The 22,963-nt window shown below is 38.3% G+C and overlaps 1 protein-coding gene across 1 annotated transcript in view; it reads left to right on the top strand.

Annotated features, from left to right (window-relative positions):
• The window catches only part of Glg1 (golgi glycoprotein 1), a 266,753-nt gene that overhangs the window by 99,935 nt on the left and 143,855 nt on the right, over nucleotides 1–22,963 (top strand). The window contains exons 6-8 of the mRNA XM_067151476.2: nucleotides 10,050–10,171; nucleotides 10,259–10,523; nucleotides 22,415–22,584. Coding sequence (XP_067007577.1) covers nucleotides 10,050–10,171; nucleotides 10,259–10,523; nucleotides 22,415–22,584 — 557 coding nt within the window. The remainder of the gene's footprint in view (nucleotides 1–10,049; nucleotides 10,172–10,258; nucleotides 10,524–22,414; nucleotides 22,585–22,963) is intronic.

Below are 22,963 nucleotides of genomic sequence, written 5' to 3'. Positions count from 1 at the left end.
AAGTCACTGGGTGAGTTGGCCGTGTGGTTAGGGGCACGTGGCTGTGAGCTTGCATCCGGGAGATAATGGGTTCGAATCCTACTGTCGGGAGCCCTAAAGATGGTTTTCTGTGGTTTCCCATTTTCACGCCAGGCAACTGCTGGCGCTGTACCTTAATTAAGGCCACAGCCGCTTCCTTTCAATTCCTAGGCTCTTCCTATCCCATCGTTGCCATAAAACCTATCTGTGTCGATACAGCGTAAAGCAAATAGCAAAAAACAAAAAATGATCAAAGTCAGAAAACAGAGACATCGCATGAGGAATTCACCAAGCAAAGGTAACAATCAGAAATATTAAAAAGACAACATCAAAAAAGCATTATTCAACAATAATAGAAATAGATCACAAAAAGACCAATCTAGGGATTACTATAAAATTTGGTAAACACCTTCAAAAATATGAAGCGCCAACACTTATGCTAAAAGATAAGAACGGAAAGATGGCACATAATAATAAAGATTGTACCGGGAGATACACCTCAACGCCGCGCATTCAAAATTAGCACCTAAATGAACTCCTCTATTGGTCAAAAAGTGGAACTACAACAGGAATTTTGAACTTTAATCAAAAGATGTCACCACTAGAAAATTAAGTAATTGTTTTGTTGTGAAGTTTCCTAAACTGAGTGAATTTCTCCTTGTTTTGTTTGCCATTCATCAAGAAGTTTGGACATTCTTCCACAGATGACACTACCAAAAAACTATGATCATGCACCTTGGTGCAAGGTGTAAGAACTTATAACTTAAAGAAGTTTTGTATTCCTAGGTTTTCCATAACTGATCTATGTTCATGTATTTTTGGATTGGCAACACTTCCTTTTATTTCCGCTACTTTTGATCTAGCCAATCAGGAATTTTTGTAATTAATTTTCAACCAATCCCACATTTCTTGTTTACTTTGTATCTGCCAATTAAATTTAAGAGGGTGTGTCCTGATTAATCTTGAATGATCTCGAACCTTCCCCGAGGGTTTATAAACTGTGGATTTTCACATTTCTTGGCCAGTTGATCGTCGTCTATCTGAGTGTGTGTGTTTAAGCAGGAGGCAGGCGGCCTCTTTGGTCAGCAGCTAGAACATCTACAAGAACTTTCTTGCCGCAGCCACAAATTATTCCGAGGGGAAGGTCCAAATCTTTAACTGTGTAATCTACTTTTCTAAAATGTAACCTTTATTTCGACTAATGTAAAAACTTCATAAAATCTTTAATTGTAAATCGGGGATAGAGAGTGTGCTACCCTCTCGAGCTCCCCTTCAGCTCGGTTTGGGGTGACTACCTTTTTAACTGTTTTTCTTTAACTGATTTCCATGCGAGCCACCTCAGTAGTTTGGGAATAGCCCGTGCTTCATCGGCCGAGAGCCCTATAGGTTTTAATATTTCATTATCTGGAGCGCAGTGTTCGCCTCCATTCAGTTTGTGTTTCAGGCCGTTTACTTAACCTGTTCTTTTTCACAAAGGTCCTATAGGTTGGGTACTAGATACCCCTGTTTCAAATTATAGTTGGGCCATGGAAGGCCAGAGAGTGTAAAATTTTGATGATTGCCTTGAGTGGGCTGTGAGAAACTGAGAGCCTGTTAGCTCTATTTCAAAGTTTTGTAAGGCTTGACATTGTAATTGGGGGAGCAAGTGCTCTTGAATTAAGGGGATTTCTGCCCTTGGATAAATGATTCCTTAGTATGAATTAAAGTTTTGGTAAACTGAATCCGGTATCTCTGACATTGTAAAATAGGGGCTTGAAGCCCAAAATTGTTAAAGTTCTGAATCTTGGATTTTCCTAGTCTTGTTTCAAGATTGCTTTTGTACCTGATATGTTGTTATGTTCCCTCAGTGAAATTTTTTTTGTTAAGATTGTTTTTTGGAAAAGAAATATAACCTTTTAAAGTTTTAACTCAACTTTGATATTGTAGATAGACCCATTCACCCCGGCACCTTCTTTAACCTCTTTCTGCTCCACAGGTATCCCCGGAACAAGTGGTAGCAGAGCGTGGTTGAATGGGTGTCAATTAAGCCCTTTTTGACGGCTACATATAGAATCCGCATCAAACTCTAAGAATTTTCTCAGTTGCTGAATTTTTTTTTTTCTAAATTTATAAATTTTCTATCATCATGTCTGGCTCTCGCAAAGTTCTCCACCACGGGTACTTGCGTAAGGAGGAATTAATTTATGAATTACTAATTAGAAACATTCAATCTGGAGGCACGGTTGTGGCAGATACTGCCAAACTTAAAGAATCACTAGAATTGCCTATTTCTATCCCAATTTTGGGAGAAAAGAAAATTGATGAGGCTCTCTCCACTATCATGGACAACACCACCGAGCTAGCGTCTGTAGTCAGTTTTTTTTAAAAGTAAATGACACTACCAATCTCCTAATCAACTTAAGAGTGCAGGCTAGACTGTTCCAAAATCAAAGATGATCATGCTAAGGAGGCTAGTAACCTTATCGAACACCTTTCAGAAGTGTCAAATAAAATTAGTCTATTGTTGACTGGGGCAGCTGCTCCCAAATCCAATCAAGCCCTGTTAATCAACTTACCTGCTGAGGAGGATTCGTCCAAAGGTGTAGAAAGTAGGAAATCGGTGGCAACTCAAGAAACTTCTGCCTCGTTAGAAAATGAGTTTGACCATCCTACACAAATTCCACCGTTCTTTTTGAAAAATGGTGTATCGGAAGCTTCTCAACCCCCTAGGCCGTCACCAATTATGTCGCCCTGTTAGGGGCACGTGGCTGTAAGCTTGCATCCGGGAGATAGTGGATTCGAAGCCTACTGTCGTCAGCCCTGAAGATGGTTTTCCGTGGTTTCCCATTTTCACACCAGGCAAATGCTGGTGCTGTACCTTAATTGTGGCCACATGCCCTTCCTGTCCCATCGTTGCCATAAAACCTATCTGTGTCGATGCAACGTAAAACCACTAGCAAAAAACAAAAAAATTATCAAAGTCAGAAAACAGAGTCATTGCATGAGGAATTTACCAAGCAAAGGAAACTAACTCAAAAAACAATCAGAAATATTAAAAAGACAACATCAAAAAAGCATTATTGAACAAATAGAAGTAGATCACAAAAAGACCAATTCTGGCGATTACTATAAAATATTTGGCAAACAACTTCAAAAATAGGAAGCGCCAACACTTATGCTAAAAGATAAGAACGGAAAGATGGCACATAATAATAAAGATAATACACAAATTCTAGCAGACACATTCAATAATTATTGCATTGCGATGAACCAAAAGAACTACTTCATATAAACACAGACTTGCCCATTAAAACTCCACCAGAAAATATCGATCCTCCCAACTTTGATGAAGTTAATCAAGTCATTAAAGAACTGAAAAATTATAAAGCTTGTGGGGAAGACCAAACATTTGCCGAGTTGTGGAAAAATGCAGTGGAATCAATTAGAGAATCACTTCACCAATGCTTGATAAAAATTTGGAATGATGAAAAATTACCGGACCATTGGACAGCTGCAGTAATCCACCCTTTACACAAAAAAGGAGATAGAACAAATCCTGATAACTATAGAGGAATATCACTCCTGGATTGTACTTATAAAATATTCTCGAGAATAATTTAGAATCGGTGCAAATGTCAACTGGAAAAAGAATTAGGGGAATACCAGGGAGATTTCGACCATGGTGTAGTTGTCCAGATCAAATCATAACACTAAAATTATTAATGGACATCTACAAAGAAGACAGAAACAAATGATTATCACTTTCGTAGACTTTTGGAAAGCTTATGATTGTATTCACTGACCTTCAATATTAAGAATATTATGAAATTTTGGATTACATCCTAAATTAGTTAAAATGTTAACATTAAAAAACACTAAATCAAAGCTGAAGTTTAGAGGAGAATTATCCAAAGCATTCACAATCAGAACAGGGCTCAGACAAGGTGATGTACTATCACCGCTTTTGTTTAATTGTACTCAGGATTACTTGATGAAAGAATGGTATAAAGAGAATAATAAAAATATAAAAATTGGATACACTAACAATGAAATTAGCCTAAATTGCTTAGGATTTGCAGATGATCTGGCACTACTAGCTAATAACCTTAATGAAGCTCGGAATCAAATCACAAGTCTCTAAATTATTGCTGGAAAAATAGGATTAACAATTTCATTTTTTTTTAAACTAAAAAATGGCAAAAGATCCCCTTTTAATAAGCAGTGTTTTGAATCGGTGGGAAAGAAATAGAAATTGTAAAACAATTTAAATACCTTGGAGAAACTATAACATACAATTTAAATTAAATAAAAAAATTCTTGGACAGAGAGAATGAATAAATTATCCACAGCCCAAAAAGTAACCAGAAATACATACAACAAGAAATGTTTGTCAATAAATACAAAATTGAAACATTATAAGACTTTAGTCCAACCTGAAATGACTAATGGAAGTGAAACATTATTTGAACTAAAGCAAAAGAATAACATAGACAAAATTTTAGAAATAGAAAGAAGAATAGTAAGAACATGCATTAATAAGAAGTACCAAAAAGAAGGAGAATGGCGTATCATCCCCAGTACAGCAGTACTGTACTTCAATTAAGAATCTGTCTTTAAGGGTATGACAGAGTCAGTTGGCTGTGTGGTTAGGGGCATGCAGCTGTTATTTGCATAAGGGAAATAGGGGTTCGAACCCCACTGTTGGCAACCCTGATGATGGTTTTCTGTGGTTTCCCATTTTTACACCAGGCAAATGCTGGGGCTGTACTTAAATTAAGGCCACGACTGCTTCCTTCCCACCCCTAGCCTTTTCCATCTTTGCCATAACATATATGTGGTTTGATGTAAAGCAGATTGTAAAAAGAAATTAAGGAGTATGTCATTAAGTTGTATTTGCCTGCTTATTATTGTGGTGAAAACAAGCAGATTCCATCTTATTCAAACTAGACTGCAATCTCCAGTTATGGAAGTAGGAACATAGTGTACTGAGATGAGTATATAGTATAGCTTCTGTTTGGTTGAGGTCTGGATGTTGAGTGGCAAAGACTAAGTTATCAGCTTGGGGAAACTTGACCAGATATACCTAGTTTCAGTACTATAAGATGGATAGAGATCAAATGAGAAGTGTCAAGACTTGACCCACTGTGGGAGGCCATTGCTCTATTTTCTGGGCTGGCTAATGTTGTCCTAGCCACCTGAGCACAAGGGGGTCCATGGGTAAGAATATCTCGAGATGCCCACTTCTATTCCATACCAACTGGTATCCTGACTCTTCAGGACCACTTACTAGGCCACTCAGTCTTTGTCCATGGTTCACAAACTAGGACATGGCTACAGTAACGCACACAAAAAGCCGTACAGGGAAGGATTCAGTTAGGAGGAAATCTGATAAGCGGTTTGGCCTATGCCATCAAATTTGACTTAAAGGCAGTCTGTGCTGAAAGCATGAAATCTAATAGACTGGAACTTGAAAATAGGTGTATTGAATATGGTGTGAAAAATTAGCATTTCCAAAATGTAATTGATGTCAGTTGTAAAAGAACCTAAGAGAATTGAATGTCAGGTTTTCTATTACTTCGGTTATGTATTCTTCCAGGATGGTAGTATAGCAAGTACAGTTGAATCAAGGTGCCACAAAGCTAATGCAATGAGCTTGAAATTGCAATCAACAGTATTCTGTAAGAAAAAAGCGGCTCCCAGATGAAACTCTGTTTACATCAGCCATTTTCAGACCAACTTCACTGTACGGGAGTAAAAGCTGGATGGACTCAGGATATCTTATTCATATGCTAGAAATAATAGTCATGGAAGAGGATGATTACTGGTTCAAACGGGTGGGAACAATGACAGGAGAATATTCTGAATGAGGAGATAAAACAATGATAGGAATTAACTTGGTGGATGAAGTGGTATGCATAAACCAGCTTCAGTAGCGAAGTCATGTGTGGCAACTGGAGGGGAATAGTTTATCTGCAAGAATAATTGACTCAGTCATGGAGGGTGAGAGATGTAGAGAGACCAAGATGACGACGATTAAACTTTGTTTCTAATGATTTAAAGATAAGAGGTATGGAACTAAACATGGCCACAGAGCCTTTTGAAAGTAGAGCATTATGGAGGCACTTAGTAAATTTGCAAAGGCTTGCTGACTGAATGCTGGAAGGCATTACTGTCTATAATGAAGGTGTATTTATGTGTGTGTTTATGTTTGGAATGCAGCCTCGGTATAAGTTGTTAGCACTAGAACTTTGTCAACACAACTACGATTCTGGCTGAATCCAGCTTGCTCCACAGGAATCACTTCACGGATCGCTGACTTGATTCTTTTGTAGATAAGTCTTTTCGTGAGTTTGTAGCACATGCTCAGAAGTGCTGTTGGATGACAGTAATCTTACTTTCCTTGATTTCACATGGCAATAGCCCTGATAATAAAATATTGGAATAGAATTAAGCGAAATTAAAGGGCAAAATTAAAATGAAATAAGGCAGTACGGCACACCAGTACCCTGGCGCAAGGCCACCCATATGGAGGACAATACCCTCCTTCACCTCTCCTGACTGACACAGCAAGCCATAACATTCCACACCTACCTCTCTGCTGCACAGTCATCATGTTATGTCACTGCTGAGTTGTGTCCTACATTGTCTTCATGTTTCTACCTTGTGCATTGTTCTGCTTTCATGTTACCTCTCATTACTCACTATACCATCATTATTCTTGCCATATTACCAAACCCGTATTTTATCAACTGTGCGCCACTAGCTCCCTTTACATCTCTCTTTCAATCACACTCTGCATATACTAACCATAATCACATATCAATTTTTACCATCATCCAACTTATTACCGACTAAATAAATTTATCATACTTGGCCGCCCAACTTTACCAACTGAACACCTACTAGTCCTAATCTCACATTGATTTTGACTCTTCAACTCATTTACTATATAGCACCAACTCACTCACATTCAATTATCCATCCATCTTTTACCCTTCTCATCTTATCTACAATCACTCAAAATAACAACTCATAGGCTATGATTCAAGTTTACTTATCAATCATCACACCCATCAAAATCACACTTAATCACTACGTCACCTATCAAAACCACACTGAAACTATACTTTTTAAATACCAATAACAATCACACTCCACATTCACTCAATTTACCATACCCATCCTTTAAGCATCATTTCATATCTTCAACCACAACCTTTACATACCGATCCAGCATTAACTTGCTAAAAGTATATTCACTTAAAATACCATACCCTTCTCTTAACTATCATTAGCTTGCTAATAAATGCCATTCAAACATATACAACCATAATCACATATTGATTTCAACACTTCTATTCACTCACTACATACCACCAATTCAACCTCTTATTCCACTTCTTTCTAACCATAATTTTTCCTCATAAACACGTATTACTTCCTCCCACCACTCCAATTACATCCACCCACCACTTTCTGCAACATACATTAAATTATTTAACCATTTTTGGCCACACTCACTCTTAGCAACAATCCCTCAAAATACCGACACATACCAACAAATCAACCTCTTATAACAACCCCCCTCCGTCACCTTCCAACTTGTACTTGAGTAACAAACACTTCCACTTATAATTCAAATCTACTTAAGTATAATCAGACCTCAAAATCATCTTAATCATTAAATTCACTATACATTTAAAAAACTTATTAACAAGCACACTCCACCACCTACCAATTTCTACATACTCTTTACATACCAGACCATCTTTCATAATTCACAATCCCTCCAGATATCACTCCAGATAACACCTGGCCAACTCCACTCTCCTTGCAGCTTAATCCTTAAATCTGCTTAGCTATAATCACTCCTAACAAAATCACCTTCTAAATTCACTATACATTTTAAATCCAATTCACCCTACATATCAAATCCTCAGTCACTATAACTTAATCCTTCTTAACCAACCGAACCATCTTATATTACCACCAAATCTTCGTCCACTATTCCTTTACTTACTTACTACCTTTACTTGACTTTCTACTTCTTGTTACTATGCCCGCATCTTTTTTTCTTCACAGATCCCTTAAGTTCTTGCTCCTCTCTTTGTTCATAAACAGTTCTATTCTTTCCCTGTCAGACCTTTCCTTTTCACTCTGCCTAACCATTTCTTCACTGTATTCACCTCTCTGCCTATCCTCTTCCCTGGCTGTGTCCAGAGCTGCTTCTCTAAACATTTGTATTCTCATACTGTTGTCCACTGCTCTTTCCTTATCACTATGCACGACCACTCTTTCACTATGTTCGTCTCCGTGCCTTTTCTCACTCGACTTTCTGTTTCCCTTTGCTCTTTCCTTGTCACCATGTCCATCTTCTCCAACCTTGCTTTCTAAAACTTGCCTTTCTTCCACGCTCTTCCCCACCACTTCTTCTTGCTCCTAATTCTCGTCTCATTCCTGTAATTTTGTCACTGTCCAAAATCTGGTCCATTGGCCATTGGTTACCCCTAATTCCTGACATCTAATGTGAGCCCTTAATCCTTGAAGTGGGCTCTTACATAATGTTTCTTAAGGGTTTTTACATTCGTCATCCCTTCTCTTCACATGTCCCTCTTAATCCAAATTTTTGTACTCTGTAGATTACCCGCATTTCTTATCACTATTTCCGCCACCAGGGAAGATAACAGCTTCACTTTTTATCAGCCTGTTACCTGTCCTTTCCACATCGTCTATGTCCACTTCACTGAAGTTAATTTTCATTCGGTTTTGGATGACTTCCACAACTTTGTAAATTGTCATCACTTTGTCCTCTCCTTTTTCTTCTGGCACTCCATATATTAATAAGCATTTCTTCGAGCGTTCCTGGGTACTGTCTTCTCTTTCTGCCTTCAGCTTCATCACCTCGTCTTCCATATTCCTTATTTTCTCTTTGAGTGACACAATTTCTCTCTCATTGTTTCCCACTTCGGTCGTTATTTCGTCTGTTTTTCCCTGAATCCATTGCCTCATATTTTCAAACTCTTTCACTTGTTCCTGAATCATACTTTTTATTTGTTCAAATGGCCATACTTCTTCCACAACCTCCTTTACTACCCTCTTTATAACCTCCACATCTTCCCAGCTCATGTTGCCACTGGGAGACGGGCTGGGGTTTACTTCTACGCCCCCTATAACTAGCAGTACCATAATCACGGCTACCGCCAATATCATCTCACCCTTCATACTTATTTCCACTTTGTCTCCTTCTCTTTTGGCTGTGTCCTTCTTCCTTCTCCCCTACCATCTTCCAATAACTACCCGATACTGCTCCACACCGATCATCTTCCTCTTCACTCTTGTCTTCCCTCTTGCACTCACCGCTCACACTCCACCCCCGCTCTGCCGGCACACTCAACTCAGCACATCTGCGCACTATGCGAGCTTAGGCTAGACTGGAATAGAATTAAGCCCACCAAAGCCTTGTTTCTTGGGCCACTGTGTATTAGAAACTCAGAAAATATGCCTTCAAAATAAGCAGTTTTATCTGGTTTGAGATTTTTGTTAGCAGTATTTGCTTCCAGATGTGTGACCAGTTCAAAGTAGGTAGTTAAAACAAATAGTACGATGTAAATTATTGATATAGTAAGAAAGGTTGAAAAGGATTGAAAATTTGTAGTTACAGTACTATAATAAAACGAAATCAAGGTATGAATGGAATAAAACACATACTTAATGTGGTAGAGGTCAAAATGACAAACTCATGTTATAGATAAAGAACCGTGCGATGCAGTTCTGGCCTTGGGAGAGAGAGGGGGGGAAGGTGTAGGCAGCTACTTGATACTGGGGCTTTCTGGCAGGAAATGCGCAGAACATAGAGCTGAAAATTGGCACTCTGCGCGATCTGACCCACACCAATCTGGTTGAAGGTTTAAAAGCTGCTGCAGAGCTCTGAACTCTCAGGTCAGATTTAAATCTGGTTTTGTAGTGATCTCAGTGGCCTTTTACATAACCAATATTCTTATTGTGACAGTGTTAATATTTTAAATTACATGGTCATTCATAACTTTTTTCAGTTGGAAGTATTGGTGAAACAAGCTGATGCAGGAGAAGATTGGCGAGTAGATCCAGTTCTGAGAGAAGCTTGCAAACCTGTAGTGGATTCCGCCTGTCAGGACATTAGAGGTGGAGATGCCAGGTACCTAAAGCTTTTTATAAGAAAAATGTCAATTTTTTTATTCACCTGCCTTATATTTTATGTAATGTATTGAATTTGAACTTGCAGGGTTATGTCCTGTCTAATGGAGAAACTGGGTTCAGACCACATGACAGATGCGTGTGAAACTGCTCTCTTGCAAATTCAGTACTTCGTAGCACGAGATTTCAAGCTTGATCCACAACTATACCGAGAATGTCATGAAGATGCAGTCCGGTTCTGTCATGCCAAGAGAGCCTGGGTAGATCTTGATGGACAACAAGACCCTGAGAGAGGACCACTTATTCTGCCATGTCTTTATAGATATGCTTACCATCCAGATGACACAATGAAGGTAGCTATCAGAATGTTGATATTTTCTTCCTTTGCGATGATTTCAGTACCAATCTAACAGAGATTTTTGGAGAGAAATTTTAATTTATAATGGTACATAAACTAACCTCAGCAGCCTTGGTGTGAAATGAACAATCCTCTTCCATAATATTGTGTCTTATGACCACTTACCGGGCGAGTTGGCCGTGAGCGTAGAGGCGCGGCTGTAGGCTTGCATCCGGGAGATAGTAGGTTCGAATCCCACTATCGGCAGCCCTGAAAATGGTTTTCTGTGGTTTCTCATTTTCACACCAGGCAAATGCTGGGGCTGTACCTTAATTAAGGCCACGGCCGCTTCCTTCCAACTCCTAGGCCTTTCCTATCCCATCGTCGCCGTAAGACCTATCTGTGTCGGTGCGACGTAAAGCCCGTAGCAAAAAAAAAATTATGACCACTTGTCTTCCATTATCTTATCCCATTCTAGGCTCTTCCTATCCATGTCCTTTTGTAACCTGCTTCATCCATCTCGTGTTCTTCCTTCAGGTCTTTTCCTAGATGCTTCTCTTTCAAAATGGGCTTTTGTGTATGTGTTCTGATGAACTTCATCTCTGTTCATCTGATGCAAACTCCGAAGGTTGTTTGTTCAGATCTCCTTGTATCTGGTTTGACATTTTTGTTCTGTACTTAACATCTCTTCATATTGCAACATCTACTCTCTGGAATTGGATTAGCCCCACAGTTGGGTGACAAATAATGGGACACCCCTTTCGAGCCACGTGGTTGGACGACAAATAATGCGACAACGTTCGCGGTGATAGTAAGTGTCGATAATAGGGTGTCGCGATGTCACATAAATAATTATCATATGCAACTTATCATTCATATAAATAGCATCCTAGCAATCATCATACTCATGGTAAATATGTACAGCTTAATTACAATTAAAGCTGAGTTATTATCAGATAGGATGTCATAAATATAATATTTACAGGTAGGGTTGGCGTATCATCGTGTAAATATCATATCATATCGTAGCGTGGTATGGCTTAGCTCTGGCGAACATAAGATTCCTATCTACAAAAGGGTAGGTTCTCACGACAGGTCACCAATAAATTCTTAATAATTGTACCTGAGACAGAAAGGCGTCCCGGTCAATGGCATAAATATAATAGTAATGAAGGGATATGAAAGGAGTCCTATCTACAAAACATTAAAATCTTATATGGATGGCTGGTTTATTGACATTCATAATGCATTGTTGTGTAGGCTCAACTTACATTGTTATGAGAGAGAAGTGATAACAATAATTAATTAATTAATTAATTAATACTTTATTAACGGTAATACCATTTTACATAACGGTAGAGAAGAATAAACAAAACACACTAAAAAAAGTTCAATGGAGTATAAGTAGAAAATGTACAGATATATACACAGGTTATATTACAAGTAATCACAGGAAAGTAATAGTCAAATTTGGAGATTATGTAAGTGATTTCTCAATTTTGACAATGAGCAGTAAATATATCAATATCCAGTTTGTTTAGAGATCTTGACATTCGTTCAGTTGGCCCATTGAATGCGTAGTTAGTTCTATGCCAGTTTGTAGACAATGTATTCTTGAACCTTGTGCATCTGTCTCGTACATGTACGTTAATTTTTGCAAGGAGTTGTGGTCAATTCAACAAGGAATGAAGCAATTTAAAAATGAAGAGTGTATCCAATAATTCACGGCGTTGTGACAGGCTATGCATATTTACGGACTGTTGTAAGGATGTATAATCAACATTATCATATGAGAATCCTGCTCTAAATGAATATAAACGAAGAAATTTATGTTGTACTGAATCTAATGTATGGATAGAGGTCTGATGAGAAGGTTTCCAAACAGGTGTACAGTATTCTAGTATAGGGCATACCATAGACACATACAGCAATCGATAGGTAGCTAAGTTTGAAAATTTTCTTAAGTATATTTTTAATGTCATTTATGTAGAGAGTAAAAAGTAAGGGCGCAAGATGAGACCCTTGAGGAACTCCACTGGTAACAATAATAGGTGCAGTAAAATTATTCCTCATTTTAACAATCTGCAGGCGATTTTTAAGATACGATTCAAACCATGAGAGGAGAGGCCCATTAATTCCGTACCCTGTTAGTTTTTGCAGCAAGATATCGTGGTCGACAGTGTCAAAAGCTTTTGAGAAGTCTGTATAAATGCAGTCCACTTGGGAGTGGTTCTCTATTGCATCCAAGAGGAACTGATAGAATAAGAGAAGATTGCTACAGGTTGACCGTCCTGAAAAGAATCCATGTTGCTCATCAATGATGATGTTTCTAAAGAGAGGTGTGATTTTGTCAAGAATTATTGAGTCAAAAATGTTGGAAATATGAGAAGAAATTTTAACTGGTCTATATTGTTTTATGTCACTTTTATCACCATTTTTGAAAACTGGACTGACAAATCCATTCTTCCATTCTACTGGAAAAGCGCCTTGGTTTAATGATAAGTTGAACAGATAAAAGAGTGCTTCACATAAAATAAATGAGCAGTACTTGAGCAGGTACGTTGAAACACCATCAGGTCCGACAATTTTCTTTAATTCCAGAGATATCAGTTTGTTGTAAATTTCTGCCTTACTAATGTTTATAACTGATAGATTGACAGAGAAAGGATAATCATATGACATACTACTACTATTCTGATAAGAAGAATAAACGGATGAAAAGTGGTTAGCAAAAAGACCGACAATATTTTCTCCAGTATCGGCTGTAACTTCATTAAGATGCATTGTTGAAGGAATATTATTACATGACCTTTTAGAACTTAGATATTGCCAGAATTTCTGTGGATTGGAAGTGATACTTCGTTCACAGTTGGAGACATACATTGTATAGCAAGATTTAGATTCAGACTTGCATTCATTTCTTAATTTTGAGAAATGCTGATAATCACTATTGAGACCTGATATTTTGTATCACTTGTGTGCTTTCTTCTTTTCAATAATCAGGGACTTCAATTTATGATTAAACCACTTTGGGAATTGGGGAGTCTTAAAATTCCATATTGGGATGTAAAGTTCCATGCCGTAATGTAGTACTGAATAGAAGATTTCTACTGCTTTATCAATTGATACATTTTGAAACATCTCCTCCCAGCTGAACTGTGACAGATAATAATTTAGTCCATTATAGTCACCATTTAAAAAGTCAAAATAAAAACTATCAGCAGGCAAGGAATTGTATAGCTCATGTATAGGTAAAGAAATCTCTAATGCTGGGTGGTGTCTATCGAGGGGGACAGTGCTTTCATTACTAGATTTTACTTCAATGGAACTGGAGTTACTGAAAACCAAATCAAGAAAGTGATTTAGAAAATTTGGGATAGTATTAAACTGATTTAAACAGAGATAAGAAAAAGTGTCTATAACTAAACTGGACTGCATAGTGTGGTTACCTACTGACATAAGGCCAGAAGATGTTTCTTCATTTACTATCCAATTAAGATGTGGTAGATTGTAGTCACCAACAATGAGCAATAAATGGTTGTCAAGATTTGACATAATTTTTTCAACAGCACTGCAATGTTCGAAATATTTTTGGACAGGAGACTTGGGTGGAATGTATACAGCACCAATGATTAATTTAGTGGTGTTAAAAGTCAGGGACACAAACAACTGTTCAACTGTGTTAATGCACGGTATCAGAGTAGGTTTAAACCTCTTGCTAATATAGATCATTCCCCCCCCCCCATGGGATGCCATCATACTCGTTAAAGAAGACCTATCACATCTGAAAATGGAATACGTTTCGAGTCCGAGTTCCACATCACTAATTTCATCATTTAAGTTTGTTTTGGTTAATACCATGAAGTCATAGTCAGCTAAACATGAAGAAAGTTTAAGTTCAGTTAGTTTGCTTCAAAGTCCATTTACATTTTGATAGTATCTCTAAAGTGTTCAACTAACGTTGGTGCTTTCTTAGATGTCATTTTCCACAATAGGCCTACTAGTAGATATTTTTGTTTCTACAGGTTCATTGATTTTAGTGATTTGATAAGAATCTAACCTAGTCTGTGTACCTTGCACATTAACACTATTCCCCAATACAGTTTTAAAAGAACCTAACCTATATAGACTACCATGAGTATTAATACCATTCCTCGATTCTAGCATGACAGACCGACCTATATCGGTCACTTTATCTAGTTTTCTAGAGGTATAGGATCAGGTACACATTCCACATCTTGAATTGAATTAGCAAACTCTATTATACTATTTACAACATACCTTTTTCCCAACCTATTTAGGTGCTGACCATGCCAGGTATAAAATCTTTTTCCCAAATTACTTATATCTACATATTTTACATTCTTGAAGTGCCTACATATTTTCAAAAGTTCTTCCTTAACCTTGTTTACCTCCTTATTAACACAAGACCATGTCGGAAGATCATGTCTGTGAGGAACAGAAAATACAACAGCATTGGTGTGATGTAACTCCTGTAGTCTCGATCTGAGGGAAGAGATCATTCCTCTTGCATTATTTCTTCCCACGTCGTTAGTCCCTGCTAAATAAACTGCAACCCCCGTAGCTCCTAGATTTTCACAGTATTTTCGACTTTCGGAGGTTATGTCATTAAAATTTGCACCAGGCTTAATCACAGCAGAAACATCATGCTTACTGTTTCTAATTAGTTCTGTAGTAATATTCCTCCCCTGACTATCGGCAAAAAGTCTTATCTTCACAGATTTCCGCGAGGTTTTGCAAATTGGTTTTACAAGATTCTTATTACTTTCACTTCGACATTCCAAAAAATTTACTTCAGAGCTGTTACCTACAGATTCATGAGTATCACTTCCAAGGGGTTCAAACCTATTCCTTTAAACAGGAAAGTGACAATCATCCAGAATCTGCTTTCTGAAACCCGCAGATTTTACCGGCACCGATTCCCATCGTCTACAGTTTTTAGGCCTAATTGTTTCACTTTGCACAGGTTCATAAATCAAATCCAACTCGAGCTCTAAACCATTTGAATACTTACTCTCCATCACATTAATCTTCTCTTTAAGTACGTCATTTTCAGCTCTAAGTTCCTCAGTGTCATTTCGCAGAATATTTATAATTTCCAACGCATTTTCATACTCTCTCTCTTTAGATTTCGAGCCGCCCTCACCGATAACAACATTCGCAACGCACTGTTCACAAAACCAGTCTTCATTTGCATTAATTTTTTCCTCCCTGGGCCTGTTTCCGCACTTAAAATGCCACCAATGATTGCACCAATCACACAGGATGCCGTTTTTAACTATTTTACGGCATTTACCGCACTTGAGGCTTAACAATAGCGTTCGTTAACAATGGCAATAATAACATCGCCTGTGAAATACAACTGCATTTATAAGAATTCCTAATGTTGGTCCACATCAAAATTTTAAATAATGCTTCATATTATGAATCAATGAATTGACAAACTTTGATTGAAAATTAAAACATGCCATACGAAATCGTGGCTTAAATAACCATAATATCTGACTTGAAATAGTGAACACAAATTTAGATATCATGAAGTAGCAAGAATTCATTCGAAGATATGAATGTAAAGAACATCATCTCAGAAGGAAAGAATAATGCACTAACATGCAAATAGTAATAGTGTGTCCTCGGCTTGTACCTAGAATGGATCAAGTACATCCCAAAATATATCACAATTGCATAACCACACAGTGGATCATTGATTCTGGATCACTCTCTGGCAAAAGGCTGTAAAAGAAATCCATGCATATGCACACATTACAATTATGCTGGTCTCTGGATCTGGTCAGGTTCTTGTCGAAATGTACCTAGGGAAAATAACGAGAGCAGAACTTGACGTGCGGCTTCTCATATCCTTGGGTTTGTATCGAGGATAGTACTACTCCATTACTTCCATGTTAACTCATTCATCTACATGACCTACCTATATGTTTATGTAAGCGAAGACACTATATTCATCAAATTCCTCACTATTAATAAGTATGTAGACTCATCATAACACACAGCTACACAATACTGTATCACGTAGATTCATAATAACTCAGATTCTCAATAATGTAGATGCTCACTGCTCCTGTAAATAAATATCGTACTATCTTACTTCAACTACACTACCCTGAAATAAAATTCCTACTCTAAGCAGTATGGGTACACAATAATAAATTTGATCATGAATAACTATTATTTTGAAGATCCTACTTGTCTGACCACTGTAATGTCATTAAGATTCATATATGTGCTGACTGACTTCCAGAAATTCAAGACTGTGCTATGGTGCATGATACTGTATAGGCTTTTTGGCTTATGCTGTGTCAAGAAAATAAGGTGAAATTCTTTACGTTTTGCAGAGAACTGTGCTCTGCGTCATAAGAAGAAAATCTTGACTGTCCACGAGAAAGGCTTCTTAAACAATGAGTTTCTGAAATTTGGAAGTTATAATAGAAGTGGAAATGGTACGTACATTCGTCACCAGATGGCTCCCCGGACATGGCACAGCGCTAGCGTTCGAAGCGGAAGCTGACCGAACCATCAGTATCAGTCTAAGAGGGTCACATAACATGTACGTAACATATGACATTGACAGGTGTATGACATTGACACAAGCGTGGAATGAAACATCTGGCGATGAGGAACGTACGAATTTGGAAAACACAGAGACGAAATAACAATAGTGAAGGGACAGGGAAGGGAACTACCTACATAAATACTTAATGGCTGATAACCAGGTATTACTTAATTGATAGCCAGTGTCCCTGTTCAAATTGTTTGGATATCTACGTATTTCCACAGCTTCCCGTATAATCCTAGACCTGTAGTGTCTAGTGTGGTAAGAGCTTGAGCATCATGACCAGACGATAGAGCGTGCTCAGCTATTGCCGATTTGCCTGGCTGGTTGAGACGAATATTACGTTCATGTTCCATGATACGGGTACCAATAGACCGGCATGTTTGGCCGATGTATACCTTACTGCAAGTACAGGGAATTTTGTATACCCCAGGATGTAAGTGGAGACAATTTGTCCTTGGTTTTACTCAGACTGTGGGCAGTTTTAGTGGCAGTGCCAAACACGGTTTTTATATTGTGTTTGCTGAGGGCCTTGGCAATTCGATCTGTGGTGTTGTGAATGTAAGGCAAATAGGCAGTTCCCTTCACTTCTTCCTTCTGTGAAATTTGCTTGGTCGTTTCTCTGGGATATTGGGCTCTATGAATTTGCAAATCGCTGTAACCATTACCCTTAAATGCTACTTTGAGCGTGTCCATCTCCATCTGGATATTTGCTGGCTGACAAATTTGTCTCGCCCTCTTGGCAAATGTCATGAGAATGCCTTGTTTTTGTGCTGGATGGTGGTGAGAATCTGCATGAAGATAGCGATTTGTGTGGGTAGACTTATGATCGACAGTATGTCCTAAGGAGCCGTCCGGTTTCTTTCTTACTAGAACATCCAAGAAAGGAAGGCATCCGTCCAACTCCATCTCCATAGTGAATTTAATTGAAGGATGTTGCTGATTTAGGTGGTTTAGAAATAGATGAAGTTTCTCAGGACCTTCTGTCTAGACCACAAATGCATCATCAACATACCTCCAGCATATCATAGGCTTGGTGGCTGTCAAAGCAATAGCCTTCTCCTCAAAATGCTCCATAAAGAAATTAGCCACTATGGGCGAAAATGGACATCCCATAGCCAATCCATCTGTCTGTTCGTAAAAATTCCCATCCCACAAGAAATAGCTGGAAGTCACACAGTGAGAAAATAGCTTAGTAATGTCCTCAAGAAACAGGTGTTTAATGAGAGACATGATCGAGTCAATCGGCACTTTAGTAAACAAGGACTCCACATCGAAACTCACCAAAAGTGCATTCGGTTGAAGGGTTATGGTTGACAGCTTGTTGGCGAAATACCGAGAGTCCCTGACGTATGATTCAGTACGTCCTATGTGTGGCCGAAGCAATTTGCTTGGGTATTTAGCCAGAGCATACGTAGGAGAACCTCTCGCACTAACAATAGGCCTGAGGGAACATCTGTTTTATGGATCCAAGGTGGTCCATATAATCTAGGTGGCACTGCATCCCCCGGGGACAGATGTTTAGCCTCCTCTTTTGGAATGGAAGATTGCCTTAAGAGCTTCACGGTGGCGTTGGACACACGAGTGGTGGGGTCACGTGAGCTCAGTCTGTAAACAGGCTCTGACAATATAGCCGAGATCTTATTCTTATACTCATCAGTGTCCATAACCATTGTCGCATTACCCTTATCAGCTGAGAGAATGGTCAGTTCAGAATCATCTCTAAGTTCCTTCAGAGCTCTCCTTTCGCCTCTTGTTAAATTGGGCGCAGGTACAACGGCGGATCTGATGAGTCTCGCACATTTCTGTCTTAACTCCTCAGCCTCATCCATAGATAGTTTGTGGATGGCTGCCTCAGGGGAAGTAATTAACTCCTCAGTGGGAATTTTAGAGGAAGCGACAGCGAAATTAAGACCCCTATCTAGAACTGCCGTTTGGTTCTCGTCCAAGGATTTCTTGGAAAGATTGACGACAGTTTTACTAGCATCCAGGTTCGTGCGAGAGACCGCCTGTTTCTGAGCTAGTCGGAAGAACTTCGATTTCTGCCTGAAGGACACCTGGTTGAATTTTTGTTCGAGCTGTATTGCAGTAATGTGTTCAAAAGTCAACCACAATTCCTGTGAGAGAGTGTTGCTTAACAGCAGGTGTAAGTAAAACAACTCTTGGGAGACTGAGTCCAGTTCCTTATGAGTGTAATGTACTCTCTCGATCACAAATATGTAGATTCATCATAACACACAGCTTCACAGTATCACGTAGATTCATAATAACTCAGATTCTTAATACTGTAGATTCTCAACAACTCATAGATAATATAGTCAGTGGAGGTGTGTACCTATTGCTCTGTCATTGTGAGCGTTACTGATGAAATGGCTGGAAATATCTAACAGCACGCTCTCCCCACTCCTAACGGTCCGGTCTAAGCATAGCAGAGGTGCAGGGCCAGTCCTACCAACTGTTGATGTTCAGGAACAAAAATCCTGCTTATATTTGATCAACCTTCGTAATTATACAGAGACTTGTCAAATTCTGGTTCATTTTAACATTCCTGAACTTGTTGCAACAAACAGTATGAGAATTGGATGGAGTTATGCATCAATAGACTAAGCGCCATTTGACGAAAATTGAGATTTTAGCACTGTCTTGCAGAGGAAAGCTTGAACTACTTTTAATAAATTTCCCACTGTCTTACAAGAGGGCATTAGTTGTCAGTAAACTGAAAACCTAAGCGACATATCAGGAATTAGCTAAACTGTAAATTGCATCAGTAGACAACGCGACAATCCATTTTGTATCATTAGACCAAGCGCCTCATTCCTCACATTGCGTTGTGGATGACAGCGAGGGAGCCCGCGTTTTCAGTAGTGCTAGATTATTGACATGGTGAAACATTGAGTGATGTATCAAGTACTTCCGAAAGTAAGGAGAAGAACAATGCTACTAATGCAGCTTTCTAAAATGGTTACGTCGGAGAATCATTTTAGAAGAACTTTCTAAGGTTAGTATCAAAATGAGATTGTTGTACAGTATCTAATACGGTATTCTGCAATGAAAATGAAAGTCCACAGCCTGTTTCCAGTCATTGGACCGGGTCAGGAATGGAATGAATGAAGCCCCATTTAGCGGCGAGTATAGGAATTGTGCCGGCTACCGAAGCCTGTCGTACTCCTCTGGGACAATAATTAATGAATGACAGGTGAAATGAAATGGTATTGGAGAGTGTTGCTGGAATGAAATATGACAGGAAAAACCGAAGTACCTAGAGAAAAACCTGTCCTGCCTCCACTTTGTCTAGCACAAATCTCACATGGATTGACCAGGATTTGAATCATGGAACCCAGTGGTGAGAGACCGGTGCGCTTCCGCCTGAGCCACAGAGGCTCCTAGTCTGCAATGTAAGTAATATTTCTGTATCGATATATTTATGTGAAGAAGCTGTGAAGGCTTCGCTATAACAGTGTTTTAACATGTTATGCTAGGTAATACGTGCCAAATCAGTGAATTCCAGGTCCGAATAATGAATGCAGTGACTTTGCAGATGTTTAGCGTGCCCTCAAATTTCATCAGCATATATATACACTGCAGAGGACTACATAAACATAATGAGAAACTGCAGGCGGTAAAACACCATTGTTGTTTGCCAAATGGAAAAGACAACGTTCTTCAGTTCAGCAGATCTTGAAAAACTGATCGTGAATCGGGAAACACATATCCATGGTTGCAAGATAAACTGGCAAATACTAAAAGAAATCCAGTTCTTGAAATCACAGCCATGCAGTATGTACGTCAAAACTAAATTTGATGGTGAATATATGGAAGTAAATATAAATACGTCAACACTGGAACGACCACAGGAAACTAGAGTTCCCTTTAATCAGCCATTAATACCTTTGTGGCCAAATGGAAAACCTATCTCCGAAGCCAAACTTGGAGACCTTAAGTCTCTAAGCACCTAATACTTGCAGATGCCAAACAATTTTACCAGAAACTTCAAGGAGATTCTGACATCATGGACAGCGTAGATGGATTTAGTGGAAATCCTGATTTCGAGATTGAAGAACTGAGAGTAACAATCTTATTACCTGTCCAGTAGTTTATATGAATTTATAGGAGCAAATATTTTAATCATATTTTCTATTCCTGTCCAATTGAGATAAGTAATTAAAATTCTATACTTTCTTTTGGAATTGCTTTATTTTGCTTGGAATAAGGTAATCATAACCACATATACCAGCCTCCATATCCCTTACTTATTTTAAGGGACTACCATTCTGATGATGATGATGATGATGATGATGTTTGTTTAAAGGGGTCAACGGCCCCTAACGGTATGAGAGACTGCCGTTCTACTTAGCAACTAATGTGCATCTAAATCAGAACAAAACTTACCCATAGGCTTGAAAATATCACATCAGTACTGTACTCTCAGAATATAATAGGTCTATCGTGAAGGAAAATCCATAAAGAAATATGCGTTGTATAGACTACAGTGGCTCACTTCTTACCATTTGTATTTCACTCAGATCAGTAGAAATTTGTCAAATCAGTAAGTGGTTATAGCAAAGTTTCTCCATCTAAAACTGGAATAATATGCCAGAGTTGTGGTGCAGTTTGCGATGGTTCAAGCACTTAGCGCAGTAGGGATTCAGGTTTTAATCATGACTGTGGCCGAATATTTTTTGAATTCTCACTCAGTAGATACTCAGCAGTAAGGGATTATTGGTGTAGCATTGTGATGCATTATTCGCACATGAGAAATACTGTAAATTGCTTCAAGTAGACTAAGCGCCATTTCTTTCAAGAAAATCTATGAACTATGAGTATAAAAATGTTGAAATTTGGTGAGAAGGTAAAATCTATTATCCTACAACACCAGAAATACCATGTTTAACAAAATTATGTTTGCTCAAATTTACACATAAACCTAAATTTAAACACAAATAACTTGAAACCAACTTTTGGTCTAATGATGCATAATAGCATCCGATTAATATTTTTCATCTCCTTGAAAAATCATTTGTGCATGGAACCATTGCCATTTTAAATGTGAGAATATTGCAAGTAGACAAACTTGGTGAAGTACCCAGGCTTTAGTAAGTTTCCTTAATATATTTACATTCAAACAGAATTTTTTGTTGATTTTATTTAAAACCCCTTTATTTTTGTATTTCTTTTAATCATGTTGTTTGATCATAATTTTATGCATTTATCAAGTATCCTTGCTTTTCAGTAAGCCATTGCATTTGATTATATCATTCTTTGACCTTCATTTCTGCAGGTTGTTGTAACTAATATTCTTTCCTATGTTCTCTTAGTTACGTTCAGCCTGCCTTGAGGAGATACGGAGGGTCATGAGACAACGGGCAATCAGTGTTGACCTTCAGCCTGAGGTTGAAGAAGTGTGCCTTGAAGACATTGCAGCAAACTGTTTTGAAAAAACTGGCAAGGGTGAAGAAATGGTTTGCCTTCAGGATCGCTTGGAAACGTAAGTCTCTTTATATTTATTCATTTTTGTTACAGTACAGTACGTGGTGATTATGCTTTGTCATTCGTTATGTATAAAAAATGAGACCTTATAATGCTGCAGGCTTTCACAACCAATATCAGCTGACAAGCTTTTGTCCTTTTCTGGGATATTAGGCCTTGTCGACATTTAAAATATTGACATTTCAACTTTTGTGTTGGAATCCAGGAATCTGTCAGCCTCCGGCTTATCTAAAGTGTGAACTTATTGGAAACATTTGTATCAAATTTTGTTCAACAGTTCAGTGAGTGAATGCTTTACTTTATGGTGCCTCTGGTTAATTAGCAGTGAATTGAAGGGTCAAGACCCGAATACAAGACTCTCTCTCTTTTGTGTATCT

This window comes from Anabrus simplex, chromosome 7 (assembly GCF_040414725.1).
Source record: "Anabrus simplex isolate iqAnaSimp1 chromosome 7, ASM4041472v1, whole genome shotgun sequence".
Lineage (NCBI taxonomy): Eukaryota > Metazoa > Arthropoda > Insecta > Orthoptera > Tettigoniidae > Anabrus > Anabrus simplex.
Note: the sequence above shows the minus strand (reverse complement) of the source record. Positions and strands in the feature narration are given on the sequence as shown.